The sequence below is a fragment of the Erithacus rubecula genome (assembly GCF_903797595.1).
Source record: "Erithacus rubecula genome assembly, chromosome: 4".
In the NCBI taxonomy this organism is placed as follows: domain Eukaryota; kingdom Metazoa; phylum Chordata; class Aves; order Passeriformes; family Muscicapidae; genus Erithacus; species Erithacus rubecula.
Genome location: NC_136686.1, coordinates 47,239,846 through 47,252,257, shown reverse-complemented (window position 1 = coordinate 47,252,257; position 12,412 = coordinate 47,239,846). Strand labels below are relative to the sequence as shown.

Here is a 12,412-nt window from a genome sequence, read left to right as displayed (position 1 = left end):
TATCTCATCAGTTGATGGCTCCTCTAGAACAGGTGATAGTCCTAAAATATTCCCATAGTCAATTGTAAAATAAAGCCAGGGCCTCAGAAGCAGCAAAGAGAGCTTATGACCTCCAAAGCACCCTCCCTCCCTCCCCAAAATTTAATGATCCTATGGCTTCAGTAGTTTGTTGTCCTCCAGATCAGCTTCTTGTCTGCAGGCCCCCTTTCTCTCTGCAGCAGCTGAGCTGCATCGTGTTCTCTGCTGAGAAAGCCTCTCTTGGTGTGCTTCCACCAAGAGTATATCCACAGCTTCAAAATGTAAAGTGTATGTTTTCAGTTTGCCTTCTGTAGCTATTTTTTGGGAGGACAGTGGCTCTCAAAAATGCTCTGGGATAGTTCAGAGACAGGTGTTAATTTTATCTTTCCCCACTACCCAGAGCAATGAGCTCCTTGCAGGGGCAGCCATCCCATGTGCCAGTGCTGATCAGCATTGTCTGCACCTGGTTGCCCTTTATTGGTGATCCATGGGGAGCTGTTACCCACTCTTATGCGACAAAAAGGGTTTGATCTTCTCTGTGCACTAATATTTTATCAAGGTAATTTGACACCAGGTATGAGGAGACTGTAGGTTGAGAAGTTCAGCAGAGGAGTTTGGTTTTTGTATGCACATCAGGGACATTTTTTAAAGTACAGGTAAAGAGGAGGAGCTCATATTGGAAATAGTGATCCAATTTTCTGTGTGCTGCAAGCTGGGAAGTGAAAGATGATATCTGGTCCCTCAGAAAAAGGGAAACTGTGTAGTGGAGCTGTTGCATGATGTGGTCTTGATGGCTCTAGTATGGTTTAGATACACTCACATCTTGCCTGGAATTACTGTCTAGGACATTTGCTGACTTCAGATTAAGTGCTCCTTCCAAGTTATTAGAGGGGGAAAAAAAACTTTCATGAATAAGTTATTGCAAAACCAGGTTGACCCATTCAAGCATGCAGATGTTTTATTTAAATATTCCTCAAATGTCTATTTATTCAGCATAACACATGTATTATGCTGCCTCCTGAAATACGATATATGACTGTCAAACAAAATTGTCAAAACAACAACCTTGGTTTCTTTGTATGATACACAGAAATAATTACATTTCATGTACAGTACAGATGCATTTTACACAGTCATCAACAGTCATTCACTACCAAAACAGCATTTAAATCACCTAAAACACCAAAAAAATGTGTATTTCCCAAATTCAGAATAAATTAATGGTTTTGCGCGTGACATATGGAAGTAGGAGACAGGACTGGAATTCTGAAAAATCTTACTAAATTATCTCTTAAGCTGCATTTTAAAAATGAAAATACAAGTTGCTTCAGGGGTATAACTGTTATGCAAGTGTATTGCTGTAGTGTGTTCTTTCTAGTGCCTATGAGAATAAAGAGCTTTTAAAAGACACATGACCTGATGGAGTCAGTAGGTTTCCTGGGTTATCTGTAGTCTGTACCAAAATAAGTCTAGTAACTGCCCCTTTGCATTATTTAGCTGATATAACTAGTCATGAAGTACCATGTGACAAAGAAGTTGTTTCAGTCTGCTGACATCAAGGCAGTTTTTATATGAATAACTATTTGGCAAAAGGTGGGGACCAAGTATGAGTAACCATGCGTAGAAGTAGGATGCAAATAAAAACTCTGATGTGTTTTGCCTCTCCTTTAAATGCATTAAAGTTTATGTAACCTACCAGCTTCAGCAGATCTGCTGCAGGGTGGGAGAGAAAGAGAGCAGTGCTGGGTAATGGACTTGGGCAGGGCTGCTCAGATGGAGCATCCTGCCTCTGGCTCAGAGCACAGCCTGTGCCTCTGCTCTCTGATGTTTGAAAGAAATGGAGAAGCTCAGATTGCAATGAGTAAATCTTTCTGATTTGAAAAAAAAATTGGGAAGTTAATTGCAAATTAACCAAGAATGCATAAGATAAAAGAGTAATGAATGGCATTATCTACTCTTTTTACTTGCAGTTTAATTCTAATATGTGATGCTGTATTTTGGTGTATATACTGTAGCATGATAGTCTATTATCTACTCTTCACTGTTGACAGGTAGAGAGAAAGACCAGTATTTGTGTGCAAGAAAAAGTGTATCACCAGCAAGTTTCAGTTTTTAGTGGGTATTTTAATGTAAATTTTCAGGTCAGTAGAATGCTAGCAAATACTATACTGAAACATACACTACTCAAACTATTAAATAACTGTGTTAATCATTTATTGTAATGGCATCTAATGCACTGAGCGTTTTGATTTATATGCATATTTTACTTTGCAGACATGCAATTATTTCTGATCCAGTGTTTTTGATGTATATATGTATGTATTGATATGCACATATTCTGTGTATATTTGATGTATATGATGTATGGCATGTCATGAATATAAGAAGCATTATGATACATCTAATGTACTCTCATAAAGAAAAATTACACTTTTTAATCTGAAAGGTTTGTGATAATATCAATGTCTTTTATAGATGAAGCCAAGAAGCCTTAACTTGTAAAGCCTTCATATTAGCTTTTAGGCCTGACCATGTAGGCAAATTCCAATTGAAATCAATTATATTTTTATAGCTTTGGGACTCAATCCATTATTCTATCATTGTTCTTAGGTAATTGAATATTTTTCACACAATATAAATTCTCAAACAAGTTTTAAGATGGAGGTTTACAGATAATTGCAAAAAGAATTTAGCCATCATTTTCACTGAATGTCTTTCAGTGTCTTCCAGTGTAGCTAATACTCTGGATGCTGCAGAATGTAAGAAAGGAACATTTGGAGACAAGTGTTAGCTGATCCCCAAAACACCTTTGTAGTAATTTTAATTCAAATGGGATTGCTCCTGTAGCAGTAAACTGTGACAAGAAGTTTGTTCTGAAAATACAGAAGAGACAAGTTGTCTACGGAAGAAAGGATTAATGAGTATCCTTGAAATCCCAAATGATACAGTCATGTTGGAGTGGACAACAGTGTCAGAGAAATAGAGAACAGTGAACAAAAGGAGCAATGGCTGAATAGCAATTTGTGGTGCACAATTTGGCTGTAAGATTTTTTAAATGTTTGCCATTAGAAGTTTATAGTGTAGATGAAGTTGTGTAAAATATAAAAAAAAAAAAAAAAAATCCTGATTCCTGATACAACAGGTGTACAATGACTTATTGCAGTTGTAACAGTACCTAGGAAGCAAGATAAAACAATAGTTAATATTGAACTAACTGAACACCTTTAGTTGACTAATGAGTGTTTGAGTAAGAAATACTGCATTTTTCAAAGGGAAATTATTTGTACAACTACCATGGAACATTAACAATCAGCTTGTTGTAAGTGCACGGAAATGCCCCTTTCTACAGTATTATTTTATCATGCCTAATCTGAAAAACAACAAAAGTAAACTGAGATCACAGCTTCAAATAATTTCAGCATGCATTATGGTTGTAGTTCTTTCAGTCAGTACAAACATATTTCATATGAGCATTTTTTCGTTCATTTTTTGACAGTTCTTCAACAAGTTTGTGGTTTATTAACAGGGAAAAAAAAGACACGTTATCAAAATGTTTCTCATTGTTTTGCATTCAGCAGAAACATAGGTTTCTATTTTTTCGTTTGTGTTTTTTTCTAAAAAGAGCTTTCATGATAAGAAGAAGCATCAGTGGGGACATTTCATTGTGCTCATATAGTAAGTCAGGATGGTCACAGAAGATTCCACCGCACGTCAGTTCGGACAGAGGGCAAGAAACTCCTTTTGGTTCACACCCTCTGACACCAAAACCCACAAAGTTTGTTTCTCCTGAGCCTCTTGCTCTGCGGCCGCTGGCACACTCGTCAAGGGGCGTTGTCTTCGTCAGCTCTCTCATTCCTCACGACTCCTTTTTCACTGCTCGAGCTCAGCTTGCGAGTGGTCTTTATGCTAATTTATAAATAATTCCTTGTTTTATAACGCAGATACTCTGACAATGTTTCCTCCCGAGTACTCGGGAGAGTCTGGCCTATCATCTCCTTCAGGTGTGGTGACTGGAGGCGTTGGGATGCTGATTATTGCTGTAGTGACGTAAGGCTGCTCACAGTTTAGTTTAACGCACTCTTCCACTTTGGCATTTAAGCTGGAACGGCTGGAGGAAGAAACAAAAATCCATGAAGAGTGAAAGTCCATGTTACCACAAACCTCTTGAGCCTGATTCCATTCCTTCTGCCAGCCATCTCCATCCTGCCCTGCTGGAGAGCTCTAAGTGCAGAGCAGCACCACCCCACTGCCCTGTACCCCAGCAGCAGGTGGTCCCCGGCTCTGCTCATGTCCACGTCCCTTTCTCCCTTCCTTCCACCATTTCAGCACTTCCCAGCCCATCACCTGTGTCTCTGAACAGGGAAAGCATTGCAAAGTTAGCATAGCCAAGTTGCTTACTATGCAGGAAAGTGGAAAATAAGGGCCACTCCAAGTCTCCTGCATATTCCTCAATGCCATGATTATTTAAGAACATTTGGATATTAGGAATAGTTTCTTCACTGAAATGGCTGTCAGACATGGGGACATTGGAAATGTTCAAAAGGAATGTAGATGTGGCTCTTAGATGTGTGTAGATGTGTCATTTCGTGGTGAACATGGTTAATAAGCCTGGTAAATAACTGGCTTCAATGAACTTGGAAGTCTTTTCAACCCTAGTGGTTCTGTGACTCTGTGTATATTCTGTTTCCTCGATAGTATGGCACTCTGTTATATGAGATAATTAAGCTTGTGTTAATATGTTCATGGAGTTGCTGCAGTACCTCCCCATGGTAAAACACTTGAAAAACTCAAACAATTTCAAGGTAAAACTGACATTTTGTGCTTGTGTTTTTGTTTTCTAGCATAAAGCTGATGCTTTTGGTTTTTATATACGTGGTGTCTGGAAGCATTGTGCAGGCACATCCTCTAGCAGAAGAATGGATCCAGGCAGAGTATTTCCTGAAAAACTAAGATAGATTGGAGCTTTGCGCTGGCCAGGAGGATTCATTGCATTCTAGCTGAAAAACTTCAATAGTTTCAGGAGTTCCAAGCAGTTAGATTGTTCATGGAAGTGAAATACAAATGTAGTAACTATACAAAGGAAGCTACTCAAAATGTAGCTCAACAAGACAATCTCTATAGCAACTTGTACTGAAAATACTTCTTTATTAAATGGTGGCATGCATGAGATCAACAGAAAACACTTTTGCATCTCCTGAGACCTTTGCTGTGTTTTCAGAGGTGATATTTGGATATATGTGAAAGCCAAATACTTTACTTTTGAGAGTGCAGGGACATTCAGTAAATTATATACTCTAAAACTGCACTTTCCACACTTTTGTAATAACTCCTCAAACTAGGAAATACATTTTTCTTATCCACCTCATATTTTTTATTTAGAAGAATCTTCCTTATGACTATTACACTTAGGACTCTGGGAATCAGTTTGATTTCTCTGCTGTGCAGAACTGCAAGTCTCATTTCCTATGCCTCTGAACCAAGAAGGGACAGACAGAGCACTTGCTTATCTTGTATATCTGAATTGGACATTCTTCTATGTGAAATTTTGTTTCGTATGCGCATAATATTTGGTGCTCTATTTTATTTGGGGTCCCTGGATGCTGTTTGCTGCAAATGGGGCAAAGTAGTTTGTGAGGAGGGCCTGAGAGGGCAGAAATGGATAGAGAAAGACCATTCTATTATTTTGGTTTAAGCTTGAAGCAAAGGATGCACAGAATATTTCAGTGCCAGCACCCATTTTTTGGACTCTCATCTTTAGCCTCGCCGCCTGCCTATGGAGGCCACAGCACCTTCGCATCCCTTCCCTGACAAAGCCAGCCCTCAGCTCTGGGTGTGCCGATGCCCACGAGGTACCTGTTGGACAGAGGCGTCCTCTCCACGCATCTGATCTGGATGGTGCTGAGCTCCTGCACGCTGCCGGGGCGGCTGCCGCTGACGGCCGTGCTGGGGATGCGGTACGTCTTCTTGTGCCGCCGCGAGCAGCACGTGCTGGTCACGCCTTGCTGCGACGACAGCGACGGGCTGTGGCTCGGGGGCCTGTTCACTGTGGAAACCTCCATGCAGCTCTCTTCGTAGACTTGCTCATCCACAAACTCGTGGTTCTAGCCCAGAGGAATCCAACAAAGGGACAAAGCGCGCACAGAAGGATAATTGAAGCGAACGTATTAATCGCGATTGTTTAACGGCTTAAATTGACACAACTGAATAAACCGGGAAAGTTAGCTTATTCTTGATTATAGTGTTTAGCCCGTATTAGTCTGGGCTGAATACCAACACAAATGTAAACACTGGAACAAAATTAACAAGAAAATGTTAATCCAAATTGTTTTGCAAAATAGCATGTGGTTGTAATGTAGTTTGCATTATAAATATCTGTATAATCTTTGAAGTGCCACAAAATAGAGGATTACGTTTATTAATAAAATGCAAGTGGTGCTTATGTAAACATTCTAAGTGCCAGTTGAAAATAAATAAGATTTATTATATTGAACTATAATATAATAAAATTCTTAGATATTTTCCAGATAAGTTTATAAGACTTCCTTTTGAATTACATATTAGTAATCAGGATCTGAAAAAACGTTTTTTTGAGGTATGCACCTATCTAAAAGAGAAATAGTAAACAAATAGAAATTTTGATTAGGGGAGACAAGATAGTTATTTAAAAGCATCCTAAAAGTTCCTAATTACTGTAGATGAATCCATTAAAAGCAGTTTAGAGGACTGAGCATTTTAGTTAAATGAAGCCCTCTTTGTTCATGCAGACTTTGCTTTATCCCAGCAAAAACAATCGTTTTATAGGGTGGTCACAAAGATGAATCCAAATTCACTCAACTAGCCAGTTTACATTAATTCATCAAGTGATTAGGGAGTATTTCACACCCAGCCCCAATTTCCACATTTTGTAAGTGTGCAAAAGAGTGTGAAATAGTGATGTTGCTTATAGTGGCAAGGGAGAGGAGGAGATACACAGGAGTGGGAGAAGATTTCATACTCATTTAAAACTAAGAGAGATTGAGATATGCTTGCATGAAGTTTGAGAAAACTTCATTTTTTCAAGAAAACTCTCCCCATTTGCTGCTGGAATTAGTCTGTGTATCCTCAGAATGTTATAGGGGAATTGTTTAAGGAGCATTTTCTGGATTGTTTTACAGTCTATTCAATCTCACATCAAATTTGTCAGCCTGTTGCATTTTTATATATTAAAATGGGGTAAATAGTTTTTCCCATAAAAAATTTTGATCTAATTGGAAAGGCGTTGATGTTTTTCAGAATTGCCATATGGGCCCAATATAAAATATGTAAACAAAGTAAAGGGAGTAAGAACTCTGGCCAAGTGTTTGTGACAAATGGAAATACCTTTGTAGGCAAAACATTTTTACTTCCATTTCTTCTGTTCTTCTTCACTCAGACATAAGTTTGTGTGAATTAAGAGGTGTTGAAGAATGCAAATTTCAAGTGATGAGGAAAAAAAGAACTTGCTTGACAAATGACTTTTATAAGGCATATATCAGTCACAATCAAGATTTTTGACATGATCACACAGTAGGCATAAAATTCAGGGAGAAAACCTAATTGCTCTTGTGAGATCACGTTCAGGGCTTGCAGTATGTTTGCCAAGAATCCTGTTATTTTTTCTGATTAAAAGTATTTTGTTCTTACTAAAACTTTTATGGAGTAATGATCAAAGAGTTTTATTGACTGAACTTTATTAATATAGAGTGGAAACATTTTGAAAAGCTATATAGGCACAAGTTAATTGGTTTAATTATACTTATTAATTAACTTTTCTTAAATTAGCTAAAAGTAATTTGTAAAATATAATTTTTAGTGCAATTAGTTTCATATTAATGTAATCTTCACGGAATTCCATAACATTGCCCACTCTGCATTTCTGAGGGTGGGTGAGATCTTATCCTATTGACTTTTCAGTGTCAGAAAAGGGAAAATATGCCTTTTCTCAGTATCATGATGCTTATACCACAAAGGATGGTGAGAGTCTTAAGAAGACACACCACCCTTCCTGTTCTACAATGAACCAGAAACTTGCCAGATTCCAAATGCTGAGGGCCCAAAATATCAAGTTCTCACTAAAATTTTAGGAATGCATCATCTCCAGAATACAACTTGGAATTGCTGCGTATATTTTTGTGTTATTATATCATAGGAACTCAGGGTGAGTAGCAGAACCCAACAGAAGGAAAAAAACCTGTGCAGATTCAAGAAACAAGATAATACTTGCTTTATAGACTTCATTTTGTTAAGAAAAAAAAAATTAAAATATTTAAGAGTTTTACAGACTCCCCATAATGATTAGAGGAAAGGTGACACTTTGGGAAGTGAATTCAGCTCCTACCAAATAAATAGAAATTTTTTCCATGATTTCTGTGACCGTTTGACAAGACCTGTGGTTGTCACTCAGATTTTTAAATATGTTTGCAATATTCAACAGTGGAAAAATTTTAAAGGCAAATTGCTATTATCATGTTCTGGTACAAAATGTCTCAAAAGTGTTTCAAAAAGACCCAGTAAGAATCTTAGCAAAAGAAGCCACAGTATGCTCTGAATAGGAAGTGAGACATTCTGTCCTACAGCACACTTTATAAAATTAATACTTCTAAAGTAAGAATGGAGGAGATATAAACACAACAAGCACTTGGGTGACGTATTGATAAGTGGCATAACAACTGGGTCCTTTTATTTCAAAGAAATACTGCCAAAAGGAAAACATTAAATTACACACATACATATATCAGATATTTTAATTTAGCAATGTTGGTCATGGGAAAAATGTTAAATCTTTTTTGTTTGTTTGTTTTATGGTGGGTGCCTGTTATTTTTTTTTCTTTTGAGAAAAAGCAGAAAGACTTTCACAGTGATCTCCATCAAATATAGCAGAAGCTGTATCTCTCTGTTATTTATATGCATTGAGTGTAATGCCTTAAAATAAGATGAAATGTCTTTTCTTCCAAGCTAACTGCTTTAATATAAAGGCTCATTAATTAGAAGAAATAACTGAAAACATTCAGAACTAGGCTGGTGTTGCAATTCACAGGAAAACACAGTTCTCTTTTCTTACCGTGGTTTTTTCCAGGCAGTGAAGCAGGTGGTGGTGCTGTGTTTCAAAGGAAGAGCCAGATTTGCCAACAAAGGCCTGTTCTTCTTCATTGGAGGACTGTTGATACACAGAAGTCTGTATTATTTTCAGTTTTGAACAAGAGGGTTTTTATCCAAATATTTGATCAGAACTAATCTGGATTGTACATGGTAGCATAGCTCCAATGCTTCGTCTACAAAGTATAACAGAAATTATTTTGCACCTTAATTTTCTTTTGCTTTTTAAAAAATCAAACTATATTTTTTCCTTCTCTTGCACCTCCTTTTAAATGTTTTCATCTTAAGTCTTTTATGCATGGATAAAATATCACAATTTACAAGTGCAATCAAAACATAAGCTTTGAATGTTGGATCAACACATGCTTAAAATTTTAATCAATTTAAGTTACAGTAAAATATTTGTTTTTTTCTGAAAATGTGCCTAATTTGAAGAAAAATAAAAATAATTGTCCTTCCAGGACAATTTCACAGCACTAAACAATTTGTGGTATTGCTGCTTACACAAAAATTCATGTCAGTGATCCCAATCTACTGGGTTTAGAAAGCGTATAGCAAGTGTTACTGACATAGAATAAAGAATTAAGTAGAAAGCATCTACTGTTTATTAATTGCTTTCATAATTATTCACTAGAAAGCAAAAAACTAAATAGGGGAGGAAGTGGGATAATAGAAAAGAATACAATTCAACCTTGGTATATTTGAAATCTGCATGGTAATTAAGCTATTTGGTGTCTTTTTAATTCAAATATTTGAGTTCTTTCAAGCAGAAGAGGAAACAAGGGCTCTGACTGCTCATCTTTTGTGCTAGACAGGACAGATGGACAGACAGCACTTCCTCCTCTTCTGGCTATAGGTTAAAGTATCCGGCTGTTAAACACACATTGAACAGAAAGGGCATAGAGGAACAAAAGCCTTCCTGTATTCCTCAGGGAATAGCCTAAATGCCAGAAAATGGCAGGGATTAAAAAACACTCTGTCTGCAGTGTTTCTCAGCTGGGCAGAGCTTTGGGCAGCCAAGGGGCTGTCTCCCAGCAGGTGGGTCACTGTGGATCCCAGTCCCAGGGCTGCTCCTGGCTTCCTTGGCAGGGATGAACAGGGAATTTACTTCAGATAGCATTAGATTACAATGTATTTGAGTTAATCACCAAGATTATCCTTAAACTCAAGCAGGTACGTTGCGGGAACACTTCACTCTGGAACACCCTTCTGTGCAAACAGTATTCAGGAGCTGCCTTTTACTGTACTGACGATGAAACCTGGCTTTGTCACCCATGTTCTACCTGTTTAAAGCCAAGTGAAACAAATCCAACCCACTCCTAAGAGGCTAATGCTCTGTACTTTCCCTAATGAGTTCCTCTACAGCATCTAACTCCAAAAATGTGGATTACATTGAATCTAGCATTTCTATCTGGACATTTCCTCTCAATACCCCACCATCGATTCTCACAAGCTTCCTTTAACAGTAGTAATTGTCCAGTCTATCCCCCCTTAATCTACCTCTAAAGATAACACTGCCCAAAGCCCCCAGGCGACTTGCTCTGGTGATAAGTAGGATAAACTACTGCTGGGCTGTCATTAAGTGGTTACTGCAGAGGTGGAGGGAAGAGGAAGATCACCTGCTGCAGCTGGTTGCTCAGCAAGCCGTTCCGTTTGCTCTGCATGTAGGCATTAGCACTCCCACTCTTCGCTGCACGGATCCGAGCCAGCCTGGCTTTCTGTGTGAACACACAAAACAAAGAGTGTCATTTGGACTCACAGCCATTATCCTGTTTATCTAAAACTGCTAATTGCAATCAGCTGCTTATGAATACCAATCTCACAGTGACTGACAGACCGCATTCATCCATCCTCCTGGTGGAGCAAATCACAAATGTCTTCCTATTTAAAATGCACATGATGGAAATTTTTATTTGTTTGCATGTATCAGCTACTAAGAACAATGACTTTGGAGAAGGGATTAGACAGATCAGTATGTGCTGCCTTATTTTGTTTTTGCATTGCTTCAACTGCCATTCCTTATGTCTTGTGGGGCAGAAACATGGACATCCATTTCAATTGCTATTGCGGTGAAAATCTCCTTAAAGGGAAATAAACAGTTCAGAAAAAATGTAATATTGTGACATCTATGAGTGGGTTTCTCAGAGTCTTCTGAGTTTTTTGAGTACCAAAATGTGATAGTGCTTTTATGCTGTCTCCCAGCCAAGTTCCTGAGTAATTGCCAGGCCATTTTAGAATCACAGAATGGTTTGGGTTGGAAGGGGCCTGAAAGGTCATCTCATCCCAAATCCCCTCATGGGCAGAGATGCCATGCACTGCATCAGGTTGCTCAGGGCCTCATCCAGCCTGGCCTTGAACACTTCCAGGGGTGGGGCATCCACAACTTCTCTGGCAACCTGTTCCTGTGCCTCACCATCCCCTTGATAAAGAATCTCTTTCCAACATCTAATATAAACCTGCCCTCTTTCAATTCAAAACAACTGCACCTTTTTGTGTCACTATATGCCTGTCTAAGAAGTCTTTATCTCTCCTTTTTTGTAAACCTCTTTTAGGTGCTGGGAGGCTGTTCTAAAGCCTCCCTGGAAACATCTCTTCCCCAGGCTGAACAACCCCAGCTCTCTCAGCCTGTCTTCATTGGAGAGATGCTCCAGCCCTTGGATTATCTGTTGCCCTCCTCTGGGCCTGTTCTAACAGGTCCATGTGTTTCTTGTGCTGAGGACTCCAGAGCTGGCTGCAGCACTCCAGGTGGGGTCTCACCAGGGCAGGGTAGAATGGCAGAATCCCCTCCCCTGCCCTCCTGGCCCTGCTGCTCCTGATGCAGCCCAGGATGAGCTTGGCTTTCTGGGCTGGGAGCACACAGTGCTGGCTCATGTTCAGCTTCTCATCCACAAGGACTCCCAGGCTCTTCTCCACAGGGCTGTTCTTAATTACTCCCTTTGCCAGCCTTCACTCATATGTGGAATTGTCTTGACCCCGGTGCAAGCACCTTGCACTTAAATTTTTTGATTTTCATGAAGTTCTCAAGGGCCTACTTCTCAAGTTTGTCCATGTCCCTCTGGATGGCAGCTCTTCCTTCTGTTGTGTCAGCTGCATTGCTCAGCTTTATGTCATCTGCAGACTTGCTGAGAGCCACCTGATCTCACTGCTGGTGTCATTGATGAACATATAGGAGGGCACCAAGACAGAGCCCTGAAAGACACCACTCCTCACCAGCCTCCACCTACCTCTTCATGTCTGTCAGTATAACTAGACTCAATACTCAATATTTTTGGTCATAGAC

At 39.1% G+C, this 12,412-nt stretch overlaps 1 protein-coding gene across 3 annotated transcripts in view; it reads right to left on the bottom strand.

The window, feature by feature from the left end:
* Positions 1 to 952: 952 nt before the first annotated feature.
* KCND2 (potassium voltage-gated channel subfamily D member 2) overlaps positions 953 to 12,412 on the bottom strand; it is a 259,153-nt gene continuing 247,693 nt past the window's right edge. For 2 of the 3 annotated variants that reach the window (XM_079303060.1, XM_079303061.1), the window contains exons 5-8: positions 10,752 to 10,850; positions 9,098 to 9,193; positions 5,872 to 6,119; positions 953 to 4,126 (exon numbers count right to left, since the gene is read on the bottom strand). In XM_079303060.1, the coding sequence (XP_079159186.1) occupies positions 3,949 to 4,126; positions 5,872 to 6,119; positions 9,098 to 9,193; positions 10,752 to 10,850 (621 nt within the window). In that variant the 3' untranslated portion in view covers positions 953 to 3,948. The remainder of the gene's footprint in view (positions 4,127 to 5,871; positions 6,120 to 9,097; positions 9,194 to 10,751; positions 10,851 to 12,412) is intronic. The other variant, XM_079303062.1, reaches the window with a different exon arrangement.